We start from the raw sequence: 18,778 nt of genomic DNA, 5'->3' as shown, positions 1-18,778 counted from the left end.
GTGGGATATTGATGCTAAATTGTCATTTGCATAAAAGCCCCATTACATGAGTCTATTTTTAGACCTGAGACATTTTAAAGGACAGCTGTACTTCTTAGATTTCTCTGATTTAATGACTCATATATTAAAATGACTTGCTCCCTGCTGTGAGATGACATTTCTATTTTTGTGAAAATGTCAGTGTTTGATCAAAAGGTAGGCTGTTCAGAAAACTGCTGCTTAATACAATTAATGATGTTCAGCATACTCTGAAAGCTAATAGCCGTTCCTCAGTGTAGATCAACCAGGAAGCACATTATAGTTATGATATTGTAGCCTAATGTAACGTACTGTGATGTAGTGTAAATACCTACATGTAGCTTAAATGTTTTTGGTTACATTTCATAGGTTTGATGTCATATTCATATTGCCAGTCCTGATTATCCGGGTCCACTGTATGGAGGGGCCCATGACAAGCCTGCAATGAAAAGTGTATTTTTATTTATTTTTTCAGTTGTTAGTGTTATTATTGAATTAAAAGTGACTAAATAAATAGGTCAAAAGACTGAAATTTGTACAATAGAGTAAAAATAAAATACTTGGGGCCCCGTGCTCCTCCCTTTAAAAATGTTGTAATGATGTAGTCCAGCACTGTGAAATAATGCAAGTAAATTCTATTCAACCACAGTAAAAATATTGCTCATAATGTTTCAAAAATCTATTAAAACTCATAGGCATTTCTACAATTGAAGCAATATTTGTTGGTTAGTGAGCCTGTTAAGGGGGGCCCTGTGTAATATTTTTTCTGGGGGCCCAAAATCCCGAGCTACACCCCTGCTTCTCTGTGATAGATTTTTTTGTAGCTACCAAGAATATTTTTACCACATGACTATCCTGCATTTGTACAGTTCCCTCAGATAAGTATTATGAAGGTTATTGGGATATTGACAAATGATAAAGTAAACATTGCAGAAAGAAAACGTGTTTTTCACAGTATTTTTCAGCTCTAATATGCAAACACCCCAACTGTGTTGTAACAGCCCTGCAACAGACCTCCACCAAACCTTACAGCCCTCTGCCTCTATAATCTCATGTCTCTCACCCTCTCCTCACCTCCTTCTGTCTCACACATTTCTCTGTCCTTCTCAGTTCCTCCATCTTCTGTACCTTTCAGCACTTCTCCTTTTCCAATTATTCCACTGGCATGACAAACGAGGTTCCCCCCATTCCTCCACAGACGAAAACATGTCAGACAGAGAAAAACACCTGTACATTCAGAGAAACTTTGTCAGCGTGGGTGAGCGTCTGCAGCTCTGTCTGAACCAGTGTCACCTGGGAGAAATGTGTATGACTAACAAAGATAAATTATTCACAATGTGTGTTGGGCTGAGCTGGTTTGTTTGTATTTTTCTATGAAACGTCTATGTGTGTTTATAAAGATAGCAGAGAGCAGACTAAGCTGTCTTACACACTCTCACATAGAGAGGAAACCTCCCGAAATATTTACACATCCACCCCAGGTGGTTAGGTTATACTGCTACATGTGGCTCATTATTCTTGCTATACTTGAATATCAGAGGATTTTTAGGGGGCTATGGAGCAAACATTGACTATTGCTACTAATGTAGTAATGTAACTCAAGGTGTGGAGGGCTTTTCTCTGTGTGCATATGCAATTGTTAAGGTTACCAACCAATCTATTCAAGTCATTTACTTAAAGCTCCTGTGAGCTGCTTGTTTATAAGTATTTTGGCGCCCCCTGTGGACAAATAGGGAACTCTTACCTTTTCACAAATCTATGCTTGATGAAAATCTTCTCCTACTTTTATAAAAGTCACAGCCACTTAATTTTTCTCCCTCTGGAAACCTGCCATTTTGCCTTTCTAATGATACACAAGTCTTGGTTATCCTTACTGTGGCTTGTCTAGCAAGCCTGGAACTTCTGTGATTTTCCAGGGGTCTTTAAAGATGAAATCCACAGCAGATAGTCCAACATTTAATGTCTTTTTTATCATTTTCTAATCCATTTTTTGGTCGTATCAGCCACTAGCTTTAACTTTAGCCACCATTATGTTTCCCCAAATGCATTGTGATGGGCTGTGACAACCATTGGCAGGCTGTTCTGTTGTCATGTCATGCTTTGCTGTACTGTGCATGCTTCAACACTTGGATGAGACAGCCTGAGGAGGTCTTAATAAAAAGACTGATGTGGCCCTCTGTCTCAGGGACTGCTTTGAATAATGACTCACACAGCCAATTCTAAAAAACACATGGACTTTTATTGTAAATATGTGTATATTTTGAAGACTCATTTAAAGCTGATTGAAAATATCCTTCTAAAGTCATAAAAATTAGAAAGCAAAGAGTAAAAATTATTAGATAAAAGTCAGGAATGAGGGAAAGGAAATTAATTTGAGCTTTCATTTTGTACTCTCAATCTTGCCTTTTACAGTACGAATTAAAGTTGTGATTTTTGACTGTTTATTCATATTTGAGCCTTTCTAATTCACAATTTTAAATCTTAACTAACATTTTGGCCTTTAAAACTAATGGTTTTGAATTTCATCTCATGTTTTAACCTTTTCAATACCAAACTTTGACTTTTCATCCCATATTTTGACCTTTCAGACTCACAATTTAAAATCTTAACTCATGTTTTTCCCCTTTAAAACTCATGATTTCATATTTTATCTTTTATTTTGAGCTTAAAAACTCATGATTTCATATTTTATCTTTTATTTTGAGCTTAAAAACTCATGATTTCTGGGGCGCAGGTGGCCTAGTGGTTTAAGAAGCCCCACATGTACATGGTCAGTCTCGGTTGGAATCAAGCCTGTCGCACTTCCTCCCGTGTCTCTCCCCAGCTCTCTCATCCCTGTTTCCAGTTCTGTTTACTGTCCCCCCCCTTTCAATAAAGGCATAAAATGATAATTAAAAAAAAAAAAAAACTCATGATTTGTATTTTTTTCTCATATTTCAACTTTCAGCTCAAATTCTCACTGTTAAAACTCATGATTTCCAATTTTATCTCATATTTTGACCATTAAAAATCAAGAATTTAACTTTCACATACATTTGTCTTTTAAAAATATTATTTTGGCTTTTAATTCTGTGTTTTTATGTTTTGATTTCATGAGTTTGACTTTTTATCTCAGAATTTGAGCCTTTAAATTTAGCATTTTGATTTTTTTAAATCTCAAAATAATTTATCATTAGTGCTATGTTTTTTCTATAATTCATATGGGTTAAAATGAGGTTGACAGTTTATGAGTAAATGTTGACCCTGTTAGGCTCTCAGGTTGGACCAAAATTTAGAATCTGGCCCCTGCTGTGACTGAGTCTGACACTCCTGGACAAATCGTGAGTGAAGATTGCCATGCATGTGTTTGTATGTTTGACTGGATAACCTAAGAGCAAATGTGTACTCATGTGTGCTAATATGTGTGGGTGTGTGAGGGGATACGGGGATGTGTGCTTTTGAGGAACAGTCCCATTTAGAGAGCTGACAGGCTAATGTCTGCATCGTACACGCTGAGCGGGGCAGGAGAGGCTGGTGTGACGCGTACCCAGCAGCGCTACGTACTGTGTGGGCAGGAGGACAGACGAGCTCAGCCCGTCTTCATACATCAACGCTGAAGTCTGCGCAGCAAACTGACACTTGGGCTGATGGATGAGGGGACTGCCGGATGACTAACAAGAAGAAGCACAATGAATTTTACACACATACTCAGAAACACATCAACACTCACATGAATGTAAAGATACTACATGTAACCCTGCATACTAGCACAGTCATAGACGAGGCCTGTGTAACGTTGGTGTTGATGTGATCTCCTACTGCTGAGACACACTGACACACAAAGACCTCCAACCTACACACTTCCTGTGAGAGCTGCCTCCATGTCACAGTATATTTGTCACTTCAGTCTGCTCAGATCGTGCAACTTTTCACCAGTTAGTTCTCACTGACGCAGCCAAAAGCTTTGCTGATGAAACCAACATCAAGGCTGCTCTGATCAAACACTCAATCTTTCCTCGCTTGCAGGCTAAATAGCTCATGTTTTTAAACAGTTGCAAGTCTACCTGCCTCATATAGAGTACATGAATATGATGCTGGTGTATTGAGAGCGAATAATCATGGAGACCCTTGCTCTAACATCTGTTGTTCATTAGAAATAACTAAGAAATCTAATGATAAATACAAGTTTTTGTCATACATCCAAGAGGAGGAATGGGTTTCATGTTGATGAATTTTGCATTCGAAGTGATGCAATGATGTCATGTTAAACTTCTGAAGGCACCCTTCAAACAGAAAAACCTCAATGCAAGAAGTTGGAGGGTTCATGTTACCTATCTGAAGCTGTTTTTTTCTAAATATAACAGACTATTGTGTAAGATTTGTACAGCCGTACATTTGGCTTTGACAGCATGCATCTAACAATGTTTAGGTCAAATCAGCCAAACGTATTAACCACAATTGCAGTGACAAAGATTTAAAGTGGCCTTATTTCTTGCAGGTGACTAAAACACACTATTGTGTACAGCAGTAGAAATAAGGAGCCCTATAGCTCTTCAACATCAAACTCCAAAATCACTGCTTTTACACGTGTTTTGTAGTCAAATATTGTGAATGTGAAACTTTGGCTGACATCGTCCAGTCAATTGGTTTATAATCTCGCATCCGACCAAAATCCTGCTTGTTGGTTGGTCGTGCACCACGTGTGTGTGGGAACGAAACGGTGGGAGCACACGGATGACAACAGGAGACAGAGAGAGGAGCAATGCTGCCCAGAGCGATTCAGGTAAAGAGGCACAAAGTGACATAGAACAAGTTATATTCCGATTGTTTCACAGCAGTTATGCTGTAAATAACTTGGAAACAGCATATTTTAAACTTGATATTTAGCATTAAAGATTTTATTTTCCTGATAATTGGCCAAAATCTGTTGATCAGTTTAGTTTAACAAACACAAATACTGGTTATTGGTGATATGCACAACTAATACTTAGGGCTGTCAAATGATCAAAATTTTCAATCATGATTAATCTCAGAAATTCTGTAGTTAATCTTAATTAATCGCACCCTTTTTATCGCCCTTTAGAATTCACTTTTATTGCATTTAAAACTGCTGTTGTGTCATTTTGGACTCTTCTACTGTCTTAAACTAAGGCTAACTGACTTCCTGTTTGTATACAGACCTGCTTTCAAAGGTAAATCAGAGATCATGAAATTAACTTAAGCACGGAAAAAAGGAACATGTTATGGATTGAAAAGGACATCAGGGTATTTTTTATTTACTTGGGTTGTCTGTGTGAAATATAAAAATTGGTTTGATGATCCGAAACATTTAAGCGTTAAAAATATGCAAAAAAATCAGGAATCAGAAAGGGGGCAAATACTTTTTCATGGCACTGTATTTTACATGACTGTTGCTGCAGGGAGACACATGGCCCACCATTGTGTGTTGAAAGGACCAATAAATCATGTAATTAATCGTGATTGAAAGTATTAATGCACTAGTTGTGGACTGATTAATCGCAATCAACTTGATTAATTTTGACAGCCCTAATAATAATCTGCATAAATATCAACCCTGAAAAACCAATATCGGTTGACCTTTAGAGATGCACAGCATTCTACTCTGACAATGTCTGATGTGCTGGTATCTCCAAACTTATTTTACCTTTACTGATATACATGTGGATAAATCCGCTTGAAACTCTGTAAACTTAATGTGTCACATTATAAGGAGAACCACTCTCATACTTTTGTATATTCTGCTGATATATGGGCTGTAAACAGCAGAAATGTCTTTCTCTGCCAATACTGATAATTGATGTTTTAAGTTATTATCTGCAGTATCAATCATATTGTGCAACCCTTATTTATTAATGGTGGGGTTCTGAAAACAAAGAACAAGCATAAAAACAAAGAGAAAAATCCAAACAACTCTTTCTGAAAAAAAAAAAAAAAACATTTATTAGGAGTTAAAGAAAGACTGAATAAGTGTATGTAAAGTAGATAGAAAATCTGTTCTTCTCCCTTTAAATTCACACTTACAATAAATAGCATGTCTAATCTTTGTTTACTCCACATGCATCTTTCTGTCTTTTCTCAATAACATCATTCAAACTAAAGCTACATTAACACACACATTTTCAGTCTGACACTCTCCAGTAAAGACATAAAACACTCACAACCTTTAATAGGGTACCAACTTTACACCTATTCATGCAAACAGCGGAACAAATTGTGACAGTATTTACACACATATACACACACATCCCTCTTTTTCTATTCATCCTATCAAATAGATCCTGAGCATTTTCCACTGGGGGCCAGCCAACATCCTCCTCTTTACCTGCAGTAACTCTGAGCCTGAACACACACTCTTTTATGTGCTCAGGTGTCCCAAATGTCATTGTGTAATAAGGAAACAGAGTGCAGACTCTTCAGAGTCTGTTTTTTTCCTCAGGTCAGAGCTTTTGTTTTTTTTTTTTTTTTTTGCAGTTTCCACTAAGGGATGACTAGTATTGTATTTGAGACCAATACCTTTAGGAGCTCATAAAACCCATAACCTGAAACAGATGTTCGTTTACTGATATTTAAATTCTGAATCTTAATCAGTATAGATAATTTGGTACAACAGCAATAAAGGTAAGGTTTACCTCTGAAAACAGTACACCTTTTAAAGTTCACGTTAGTATTGCACTCAAAAACTTATAGAACTAATTTTAATTATGAAAACAAAATATGCTCAATGTTGCAAAAGTAAAACTACATTTCATAATAATATGTTGCAAAACACTTGAGTGTCCTAAATATGCTTTATCATTCCACCACTTGGATTAACAGAGGTTTAAGATAGAGCAATTTGTCTTTTATTGCAATTTTCCTCATCACTATAACATTAGAAACAGCCTGAGGACATTTCAGCTCCGTGACTACAGTTTTAATATTGTACAGTCATGGACAAAAGTATTGGCACCCCTGGAATTCTTCCAGAAAATACACCATTTCTCCCAGAAATTGTTGTAATTACAAATATTTTTGGTATACATGTGTTTATTGTCTTTATGTGCATTGGAACAACACAAAAAATCTGAAGAAAAAAAGACAAAATTGACATAATTTTACACAAAACTGAAAAAAATGGGCCTGACAAAATTACTGGTGCCCTCAACTTAATATTTGGTTGCACACCCTTGGAAAAAAATTACTGACACCAACCGCTTCCTATAACCATCAACAACCTTCTTACACCTCTTAACTGGAATTCTGGACCATTCCTCTTTTGCAAACTGCTCCAGGTCTCTCAGATTTGAAGGGTGCTTCTTGCAACACTAATTTTGAGATCTCTCAAAAAGGGTTCTATGGGATTTAGATCTGGAATCATTGCTGGCCACTTCAGAACTCTCCAGCGCTTTGTCTCCAACCATTTCTTGGTGCTTTCTGAGGTACTTTTCAGGCCATTGTCCTGCTAGAAAACAACCACAACCTCTGATGCGGACCCAGCTTTCTGACGCTAGGCCCTACATTGTGGCACAAAATCTTTTGATAGTCTCCAGATTTCATGATTCCTTGCACACAGTCAAGGCACCCAGTGCCAGAGGCAACAAAATAACCCCAAAACATCCTTGAACCTCCACCATGTTTGACTGTAGGTACTGTGTTCTTTTCTTTGTCAGCCTCATTCTGTTTTCTGTAAACAGTAGAATGACCTGCTTTTCCAAAAAGCTCTGATCTCATCTGTCCACAAAATGTTCTCTCAGAAGGATTGAGGCTTACTCAGGTACATTTTTGCAAACTCCAGTCTGGCTTTTCTATGTCTCTTTGTCAGCAGTGGGGTTCTCCTCGGTCTCCTGCCATAGCGCTTCATCTCATTCAGATGACAACGTATGGTCCGAGCTGACACTTTTTCACCCTGAGTCTGCAGGACAGCCTGAATTTGTGTGGAAGTTGACTGAGAATGTTTATCCACCATTCCAACTATCCTGCGCTGCATTCTTTTTTCAATTTTTCTCTTCCATCCACGTCCAAGGAGATTAGCCACAGTTCCATGGGTTATAAACTTCTTGATTATATTACACACAGTGGACAAAGGAATTTCAAGATCTCTGGAGATGGTCTTGTAACCTTGAGATTGTTCATATTTTTCCACAATTTTGCTTCTTAAGTCCTCAGACAATTCTGGGCTCTTCTTCCTCTTCTCCATGCTTGGTGTGACACACACAGGCACACAACACAAAGGTTGAGTCAACTTTTATACATTCTGACTGGCTTCAGGTGTGATTTTTATATTGCCAGCACCTATTACTGCCACAGGTGAGTTTAAATGAACATCACATGCTTGGAATAAAATGATTTACCCACAGTTTTAAAAGGGTGCCAATAATTTTGTCAAGCCCATTTTTTGACTCTTGTGTAAAATTATGTCAATTTTGGCTTTTTTCTTCTGTTTTTTGTGCTCCATTGCACATAAAGGAAATAAACATGTGTATACTAAAAACATTTGTAATTGCATCAATTTCTGGGAGAAATGGTGTATTTTCTAGAAAAATTCCATGGGTGCCAATATTTTCGTTCATGACTGTAAGTGTAAGAAATAACAGCACAGTCTTTCATTTCTAGTCATCTGGTCTAAAGAGGGGGTATTATACTTTTCCGATTTTAAAACATAAATATAAAGTCACAATGTTAGGTGTCCTTACTCCATGTATGCAAATTTTCAAACCGCAAGATAAGCATATGCAGCAGAAATCTTGGAATTAGCGTGTAAACTGATGAGAACGGTTCGTTGAAAATCTCTCTGAGATTCTCCGGAGACAAGATTTCGATGGAGCGAACTGATGAGGTCAACGCAATATTATCTCCTGACTGGTTCGTGGTTCGTCTGTGCTGCTGGTAAAGCGGAAAATCCTGCTCTATCCTTTGGTGCTGCTGCTGGTTTTCTTCCCCTCTCTCTCCAAACTATCAGGATCAGACTCCGGGTCTAACACGTACGGACGTATATCAAAATTCGCCATATTTTACTCAGTCGGACCGGTTCATTCAAAGTTTTCAACTACTAGCATAACAACATTAGCCACATTGGAGGGTGCTGAAATTATGAAAAAATACCAGTGCCAGACCTGTACATGGTCCACTGTCCCCCTTTGTGTGACATAAATTTTCATATCAAATTAAAATTAATTATTATTAATTAATTAATTATTTCCTGTTTTACTTGACCTATTGACATCAAACAAAAATTGAAAGAAAGCTTAAAGATTATGCTTTCCATACGAAGTAACTGAAATGCAAAATGCTGCTTTGCTTTCATACTGCCATGTGACAAAAGTAGCGCATGATGAAATCACGCCGGTGTAATCAAGGACTCTTAAGGGCTATGGAATAATCTCTGTATTACCGTCACAGAGCAGCAGACCAGTGATCCCGTAACCAATGTGTTCAGTGATCGGTAGAATAAAACGTAGATACCGATAATCAGCAAAATGCCAAATATTGGTGACATAGTGTGCAAGACTAATTACTGGTCGACCCCTAATTTTTTTATGTTTTAAAAATTTTTTGGGGGGGTCTTTTCATGCCTTCATTAGATAGTGGAGGACAGTGGATAGACTCAAAAACAGGGAAGAGAGGGGAGAGAGATGCGGTAGAGGGCCACAGGCCGGATTCGAACCAGGGCCTCCTGCGTACATGGTGTGCGCCTTAAACCACTCAACCATACCCAGACCCCTAGTTTTAATGACCTCTGGGTTGCAGTTTATCTTTCATTTACAGGGTTCAGAACCCCAATCACTGATAAATTTTAAAAAGCAAAAGAAGGCAGCTGTGAGTAACTTTCCTTTTGTGTTGATTTTGGTGGATGTGGACAAAGTGGTACATCTCACCTCTTTGCAACATTTGTATGACACCTGGATGGTGGCACTTTTAACAGACATTATAAATCATACATAAAAAGCTGATATTCTCTTTTGGTATTTGTCATTCATAAAGAAGCATTAGTATTAATTTCAGTCTGCTTTAATAACCAGCTTAAACCTCTGCTTAACTATCTCCCAGATGTGCAAAATGTCTTTCTGGTGCTATTCAACTCTTTTTTGTGAATAACTGTAGAATTGGAAACTGTTGATGAGGCTTCAATTAAGCACAAATGTATTTTGACACTTCCTATAGTTTTAGAAATATATCCAGACAAAATTGTCTAAAATGTGACTCTAATAATTTCTTTATATAGCTCATTTAAAAGTGTGCTCTGTTATGAAGTACTAAAGCTTTAGAAACAGAACTTCAGTCAAATGTTAACCAAACGAGAATGTGAAATGTCTAATTAAAAAAAAAAAAATTGATGACATTTGATTTTTGAAACAATGCAATTGTGTTTGTGAAGTTTACAAGACAGCATGAAGGAGTTTGTTTGCATTTTTGGTCAAATAAATTGCCCATTATCATGTATTCAGGACCTGGGTTTTTTTGTTGCTGTCAAACAAACATCTTCATTCTTTTTTTATTAGAACCATATTAAATTGTTTGTTTAAAAAACTGCGGTAATGTTAGTGTATGACTTTTTGCATTTGCAGAGATTGGCACCTTTTAAGTGTCTTTCTACTCTGATGGGTTATGGTTTGAGAGAGATGTTTTCAAAAACAGACAAAGTTGACTCGTGCTTTCAGTTAAAACAGAATGACAACAGCACCCTCCAGTAGTAAACTGACAGACACTTAGTTTTAACTTTTTATATCGCTGCTTCTCCATCTCAGGCTTGTAATACCGTCAGGTCACTTCATAAGTATCAAACCTTTGTGTAAAGGCAGTGCAGCTGTCCAAATCAAATAAAATGTGATTCCCTTCAGAAAGCCAAGTGAAGCTGGAAGTTAATGCATCACAGACTCTGAACAAATCTGTGTGGCTAAAGGCTGAAAGTGGACAGGATGGATCATTAGATCAAGGTGCGTATGCACCTTGTGGTAACTAATCAAACTGGGTTGATGTGCTACATGTCAATAGACCAGAACAGCCCCGGGATCAATGACTGACATATCCAAACTGTGTGAATCAATGTCTCTGTACTCACTTCTCCACACCTACTGAGCAGAGGTATGGCCTCATATTATTCTGGTCTTAGTGGGTGTCAAATACACACCTTTATATCCCAACAAAAAAACCCACATTCAATTCAATTAATCAAAGCATGCACAAATCATCTTCACACTTGTACAGCTTCCTAAAAAAGTTGATCAAACAGATTTAAAAAATAGTTGAAACACAACTCTCATACACACAAACACGCATGCACAGACAGGAATCATCTTCTGAGTAAAGCACATGAGGCAAACTGTGGCTGGAACTCATTTCAATAAATGTGATTAGCCCAACACACGCCATCTCATTAGGAGATTGAAACTTAATACCAGCTGGGTTTCAAAGCACTATTTGGTAGGAAGTGAGCCCAGATGCTTATCAATATCCTGATACATGCAGCCCATCAATGGGGATTCCTATGGATGATATACACGGTCATAGACCCACTTATATGTAAAATATTTACACATATAACTCACACACAGGCTAACAACAAAGCTTTTTTTGGACATTTTTACACTGAATAACTCCACAAACACACAGCCGCATCTGTTTCAACAGAACTTACTAATTAAATGATCAAAGGAAACATTTCTTCTGTAAATCCCGTACTTTGTGTTTGTTCATCTCCTACCAATATGTGATGCGTTTGTGAGTAGCAGGTGTTTGTAGCCATGGAGTAGTGTGTATCTTAGACTGTGTATTAAGATGGACAGAGCAATTGCTGCCCTTGTGTGATGCCAAAAAATGTAGAGCTACCCCTGCTGACTGGCAGTATAGGTCATAAACCCCACCTCCTCCATCTAGTAGATCAGATGTAGGTTAAACTATACAGTTAATATCAAAACAGTTTAAGCTGTGCTGTGGTCAGCAGAAGAGGTGTGGCGTCATAATCAATCTGTGCATGTCTTGGTCCCAGAAGATGTCACATAATATATCAGCATCAATGAATATTTTTTTGCCTTTAGTTTTGGAAATGAAAATGTGTTATCCATATACACCCACAGTCTTTTTATTAGGTACATCTGTTCAATTGCTTGTTAACACAAAAAGCTAATCAGCCAATCACATGACAGCAACTCAACGCATTTAGGCATGGAGACGTCAAGACAACTTGCTGAAGTTCAAACTGAGCATCAGAATGAGGAAGAGAGGAATTTATGTTACTTAGAAAGTGGCATGGTTGTTGGTGCTAGATAGGTGGGTCTGAGTATTTCAGAAACTGCTGATCTACTGGGATTTTCACACACAACCATCTCTAGGGTTTATAGAGAATAGTCAGAAAAATAGAAAATACCCAGTGTGAGGTAGCTGTATGGACAAAATGCCTTGTTGATGTTAGAGGTTTTCCTTTTGACTTTCACTGATAGTGTTGCCCCTCTTGGGAATGGTCTTTTGTTACTACTTTAATGTATTGTAAATTATCTGATAAAATATAAAACCATGGTCACAAAGAAATCAACCATTTCTAATGGTGTTCAAAGTTACATTTAGTCTGCATGATCAGCCCTGTGAGTATGACCTCTAATTAGATGAAAGGTGAACATGTTAAACCGCCGTGACTTCACACACTGCAGCGCACGACTGAAGCTGTAAGGTAAAAAATCAGCAGCATGTGTGTGGCATTAATGGGCAGTATACTGTATGTGACCACAGCATCGCTGATCACTTGAACAATGGGCAGCTGAGAGCTGGATTTCATACATTTAAAAACAAGTTTGATCTGTTCAAAACCAGGATTGTTTAACATTATTGATAAGATCACAATACTGGTTCTAAGGGCAGTAATGTCATTAAAAATTAGCTAACATTACCCTAAATATTAACGCTAGCTTGCAACCATGCAATTGAACTGTTAGCCAGACATTAGCTTGCCATTGCTCAGGTAAAACATGGCTGGCTATTGCCAAGCCTAACTGTATTAGTTGTGTATTAATTGTTAATGTATCAAGAACAAAGCTAACTAGGTTCATTCTATCCAGAACACAACATCCACAACCAAGCATGCATAAAAACAGTTAGATAAAACGAAAGGAAAACACTAGTTATATCACAAAAAGTACTTTAATTAAGATTTCTGCCTATCAAAGTTGTGTCAACTTAGGCAAAAAATTTGGTTCCTAGTTCTGCAGTCCCGAATCTATGGTCCTGAAACTGCTGCCCCGAGCCTGCAGATACGTAGTATTGGGGTGAGAGGGGTCTTCTGTGATCAGGGTGGCTTTCCTGATCACAGAGCAGTTGTACAGTTCAGAGAAGGGAGTCTTAGGTCAACCAATGTTTTTTGCTGGCTTGATTAACTATGCAGGGCACTTTTGTTTTATGTCTGATGGTGAGAGACTTGTACCAGGAGATGTTGAAGGTTTTGATTGGATTATTGCAAAATGACTACATCCCAGTCATGACTGAAAGACGATGTATCATTCAGTCCTTTGCTGGGCATACTCTTAGTCAGAGCTAGTTACAAAATACAAACATGTGGCAATTGCCAAGTTATTTAAACCCTTGGTTCCGAACCTGGGGTCTGGGACCCCCTTGTGGGGGTGCCAGTGATTTCAGGGGGTCGCGAGGGTCTGTCTGCTCTGAGGTTGTTAAAATTAGGGTCACTCAGACTATCTAAAAGCATGATAAAATACATTAATGTTTCATTAAAAAGTCTTTTGGTAATAACACTTGTGTTTTTTGCTGTTTTGTTTGGCTTTAAATGATTTTAAAAAGTATAATTTATGTGTATTTTTGACAGCAATAAGTCACTTTTTTCACAGGGGTCGTGGGGGGCCACAGCTCTTCTGTGAAGGGGGGCTCTATGGAGAAAAAAAGTTGGGATCCACTGATTTAAACCATGTTAAATTGCCAACCAAGCCATCAAGTTTGCAGGTGTTATGACTTTCAGTCAGGTTTGGTACCCACATTTTCTCTAACTTTTCAGATTGTTGAGACTAAGCATTCATAAAAATGTTCCCAGACAGAGCCTAGTGCTGCACAATTAATCCAATCTGTCTTAATGCATGTCTGTGTATTACATTCTAGCCCACTGGTGTATCTGCATGTGCTAGTGTGTTTCCAACAGTATAAGCAATGCCATTTATCTAATCACACATCACAGTGACTAATGGGGAGTGACCGCCAAGAAATGCATTCAGTTAAATATCATTCGACACGCTGACATAATTAAAAGATAGAAGTTTCTGCAGTAAAAGAGCATCTCTTTTATAACTCATCAAAGTTTATTTACTGTTAACAGCATTTTATGCTGCACCCACTGAGTTGAATTGATTTGCTGGTTGGAGGAATCAAAACTATCAGCTTACTCCATGAGATATGTGAAGGATGGTATGCGGGGGACTTGAGTTTCATAAACAAGTTTACGAGCAGTTTCAAAGGTTTCTTGGTATGACTGCAAAAAAAATAACTATAGACAAACTTAACCAAAGGGAAAAGATCTGACTGTTCACTGGTAACAGGTATGATAATCAAAGAGTGCTGTAACTGATGCTGGTGCCAAGTGGTACAAATGTGAGCCTTCTCAAATTGCTTTCAATACAGTTTAATCTAAATGTACAGTTTCTTTTAGTATGGGTTGTTTGCAGGGAAAAGTAATCAAAAAGCACTTAAAAGACATTTATATGACCTTATTTTGTTTGTATTGCACAAAAGAACATTGTTGAATGAGTAATTCTGCCAAAAAAAGAGCAATTAAAATACCTCATACTCATTTAAAAAAAAAAAAAAAAAAAAAAAAAAGAATCAAGTGCCCTTCAAAACACCATAAATTGACATGATCCCTAATATACTTGGACACTAACTGGCCTGAAATAGACCATTTTTGCAGTTTTTTTTAAAGCATAATGATAAAAGACATCAATTAATGCAAACACATAAAAATATAGTGTCCTAAACTAAAAACAAGCAAGAAATCACTGGAAAGAATGAAAACACAAGTGTTACATACTTTTCTGTGATCAGCGATGTAATCTGTGCTAATATAAACATACCTCTGATATCTCTAAATCAGTCTGAATGGTAAGTCTTGGCCAAGATGGCTGCAATATAACACAGTGTCCAAACTTTTCAAATACATTCTCTGTGACCGACAATGTTCAAATGTTTTCATTTTTCCACCTGTTTTCTACTCAACACAATTAAGTGGTTTTCCATCTCTACTTTTCTCATCCATAGTGTCATATTACCTCTCTGACCCTCTGACTGACTGACAGGACCTGAGAGTGAATCTTTTTCAGCCCTGGGCTTTCATGACTCGGACTAGCCCACTTTTGTTCATAACCTTTTACTAAAGACTAATTGTTGTGGATTACGTATATTCTTCATAATAATGTTAAACTATGAGTAATTCTGACAAAAACCATAATTGATTACTTTAAGCATTCTGGTACAGATATTCTGGAACTACATCTATCATGTACAACAGCTCACCTGGGCATTGTGTGTTACTGATAGCTCCTCCCCGTGTCTATCCCTCCTGAGTACAGCCTGTTTGATGCCACCCAATAGCAGCCCTCCTGGCCTGAAAACAGCCCAGCCCACCAGAAATACTCCAGATTCTCCAGATTAGCCACTCTGGGCCTGCTAAATGATGGTTTGTGGCATGTGTAACCGGTTCTGACATAATGTGCATAAAATGATGAGATTTGCAGTCAGGATTCTGTTTTTCATGTTCTATGTTGAAACTGACCAGATGCTCTGTGCATTCTCCTTCCTGTTTTGGTTGATCTTCTCTGCACAGACTGATGCGTGTTGGCAGTGAGATTCACTAAAACCAGACTCAGTGGGTGATAGGGTAAAGGAATTACGACAAAACTAACTACACAAATCCTCATACTGCAAACACAAATCCCTTAAAAAAGGTGCAAAATGGAAGATTAAAAACGTTCACAAGCTGATGCTTCATATGCCCAATTATAAGGGGCGTAGCAGTGTTCTCAACAACCCCAAATCCCAGGTCTATACCCACTTTTATCATGTGATTTTAAGATTTTTTTCACTTTTATGATTTATGGTGTTGTTTTTACGAAACTGAGTCATTGTCACAGTTTCGACTTGCAGCACCTTAAAGGGAAGTAAACCAACTTGTAAACTTTGAACACAACTACTATAAAGTGGCGCTGTCCTTCAACACTGCACATGCTCATCAATGATTTCTCACTGAATCCATAAAGCTCTCTCCCTGCATCAAATGACTTAAAAACAGTCCCATGATTTCTGCCACCATTCCCTCATAAGATCTTATTCCTCCTTTCTCCCGCACTTTCTTGATCTCACTTAAACAGCATGTTTTAGGCTGTGGTCCTGAGCAGATGTAACGACTTAACCCCGGCGACCTCAGCTGTCCCGCCTGAGCAAATAAAACGTCAACATCCGGCTCCACAGCCCCTCCTCTGACAGCTCCACATCCTCCTTCTCATAGTACTCCTTAATCCAGCAGAACTGTTGGAACGGGACGGGATGTGATGTTTCATCACCCAGACCATGCAGAATGTGGGCGTTCTGGTGAATGTGTGTGAGATGGATTTGTTTGCATAAATTAATGCACAAGTTTGCATATATTATGTATATGCACGACTAGGAGAACCTACAGAAAACTGGTTTTCTGTCTTAAATATCCTCAGCAACAGTGGAAATGTATACGCATTTACATTTCAGGGTGTATCAAAAAATTAAACATATGAATGAGTGCTTCCACAACTTAACATTCACTAAAAACAGAATTACTTGCAAGTCTTAGCACAGCAGAAAAAACACCCAGAACACAAACACCAAACAAATCAACTAATCTTGGAGTTTAGGCAGATTAAAACCAGAAAAGCTCAGCCTGAATGTTAATGATAATCAACAGCACAAAGAAATCTGAAAATGTGAGTCGTTTTCTCCATGAAAGTCCAAAATATTTTGCCATGACAGGGCAATTCAACACTAGGAAAGCCAAACTGTGGTCAGCTGAAGGCTGTTTGAATTGAAGACCTGAAACATGTCAGCTTTTAAAAGTGTCACATCGCAACTTTCCTCAGAGATGCTGCACAGAGAAGTGATGCAAGGCTCAGACCGAAGCACAAGAGCCTTTCAGATTTTCAGATGACAGCATACTGACCTTCTCAAAGAGCCAAAATCTGTTGTTGGAACAATACTGTACCACATCTCATCATTTTATGATAGTTAGGATTTTTTGCAATATGGCTTGCAATATCACACATACACACATACATTACTTTTACATGCCATTTCACACAAAGAAGTCATTGAATATTTGCTGTTACATTTTCTGTCTCTACCTTGTTTGCACACTTAAGCAACAGGTGATCACATCTGACCTCCACTGATGAACAATTTACATCTAAAATGTGAATGAAATCACAGCCATGGCTTCCGTAAAAGAATAAAATTAGGTGAAATATAGATAATCAAGTTGAAAGTGTCCATTTTCTAAATGCAAAAGAGTTTTGATGTATGCAGTGAAGTTTTGACGCCTGGAAGGTTTTTTGTGAGAAGCAGAAAAAAATGTGGATGTCTACATGTGCATCTTTAAAATCATAACTCTCATACACCTTGCATCAGAATGATCAAAGTATGCACCATGACACCAGCTGGTCAGCTGGTCTCATATATATATATATATATAATATTTTCTTTTTTTTTTTTTTTTTAAAAAGCAGTATCATGTTTTTACTTAAATTCCACTTGCTCTGATACTTCATCAAAGTACTTAAAATGCAAATCTTCAAGGTGTGGTGTGCAGCTCCAGTAAAAAGGAACAGAAAAGAAAAAAAAAAAAAAAAAAGTTTAAGTACTCACACAAAGGCGTGATAGATGAAAGCCCACTCCCTCGGTCTCTCCAGCACGTTGTAGAGGTAATTCTGGAGCCGCCGGTATCGCGCGTTCCTGCGGCCGCTTTGCGCGCTATATGTCAGCGGCTTCCCCAGCAGGCTGAGCCGGGCGCCCTGCTTCCTCTCCGTTCCCGCCGCACCTGCCGAGGCGGGAGACAGGAGTCCGTCTCCAACTCGCACAGCGTTGTTCATCGTCTTCTGCCCAGACTCCACATCTTTCAGCGCGTAGTCCTGCACCCGGCGTCCCGTTGAAGTCTTCAGCCAGAGTCCGGTGCCGCCGCTCTCCTCGGTGTGACTTCGCGGCATGGCATCACCAGCGCAGCGCGCCGGGAGACCGGCAGACATTCACATGTAGCCAAGTGCTCACTGGCCTCAGGATGTTTGGCTGCGTTTGGTTTTCACTTGATAATCAATTAGATAGAAAGACGGTTTGAAGTTAAATGTCTAATATCTCCTCATCTTGTCATCCTCCGGCTGTTAGAGCAGACTCACCAACCGGTTTGGACACTTCGGCCATCTGCGCGAGGCTGGAGAAGAGTTGGGTTATGAAGGAGAGGATCCCATTGAGACACTTTGCGGGGGGAGGGCTCTCCCACCCTCTCCCACTCTCTTTCTCCCCTCACTCACTCTCACCCTCAGTCTTGCTGCTTAGTGTCAAAGTGTGAGGAGCCTGCTGGTGCAGCCCCAAATGTGTGGTTTACTTTTATGCACGCAGCGCTGCGAGCTCTACCTTAATCACAGAGTTAGTTGATATTATATCAATTCTCTGTTTCTATGATTTCCCATTTCATCTATGAATAATAAAGAGACAACCAAAATCGCCGCTCCACCGATGACGCGGGTTTTACGCAGGCGAGGAAATCACCCAGGGCTTCAAC

At 38.5% G+C, this 18,778-nt stretch overlaps 1 protein-coding gene across 4 annotated transcripts in view; it reads right to left on the bottom strand.

Annotated features, from left to right (window-relative positions):
* Positions 1-18,437, bottom strand: part of kcnq5a (potassium voltage-gated channel, KQT-like subfamily, member 5a) — a 148,428-nt gene extending 129,991 nt beyond the window's left edge. For all 4 annotated transcript variants that reach the window (XM_041789413.1, XM_041789412.1, XM_041789414.1 and 1 more), the window contains exon 1: positions 17,869-18,437. In XM_041789413.1, coding sequence (XP_041645347.1) covers positions 17,869-18,245 — 377 coding nt within the window. In that variant the 5' untranslated portion in view covers positions 18,246-18,437. The remainder of the gene's footprint in view (positions 1-17,868) is intronic.
* Between the last annotated feature and the right edge of the window lie 341 nt (positions 18,438-18,778).

This window comes from Cheilinus undulatus, linkage group 6, assembly GCF_018320785.1.
Source record: "Cheilinus undulatus linkage group 6, ASM1832078v1, whole genome shotgun sequence".
In the NCBI taxonomy this organism is placed as follows: domain Eukaryota; kingdom Metazoa; phylum Chordata; class Actinopteri; order Labriformes; family Labridae; genus Cheilinus; species Cheilinus undulatus.
This window is presented reverse-complemented; position numbering and strand designations above follow the sequence as displayed.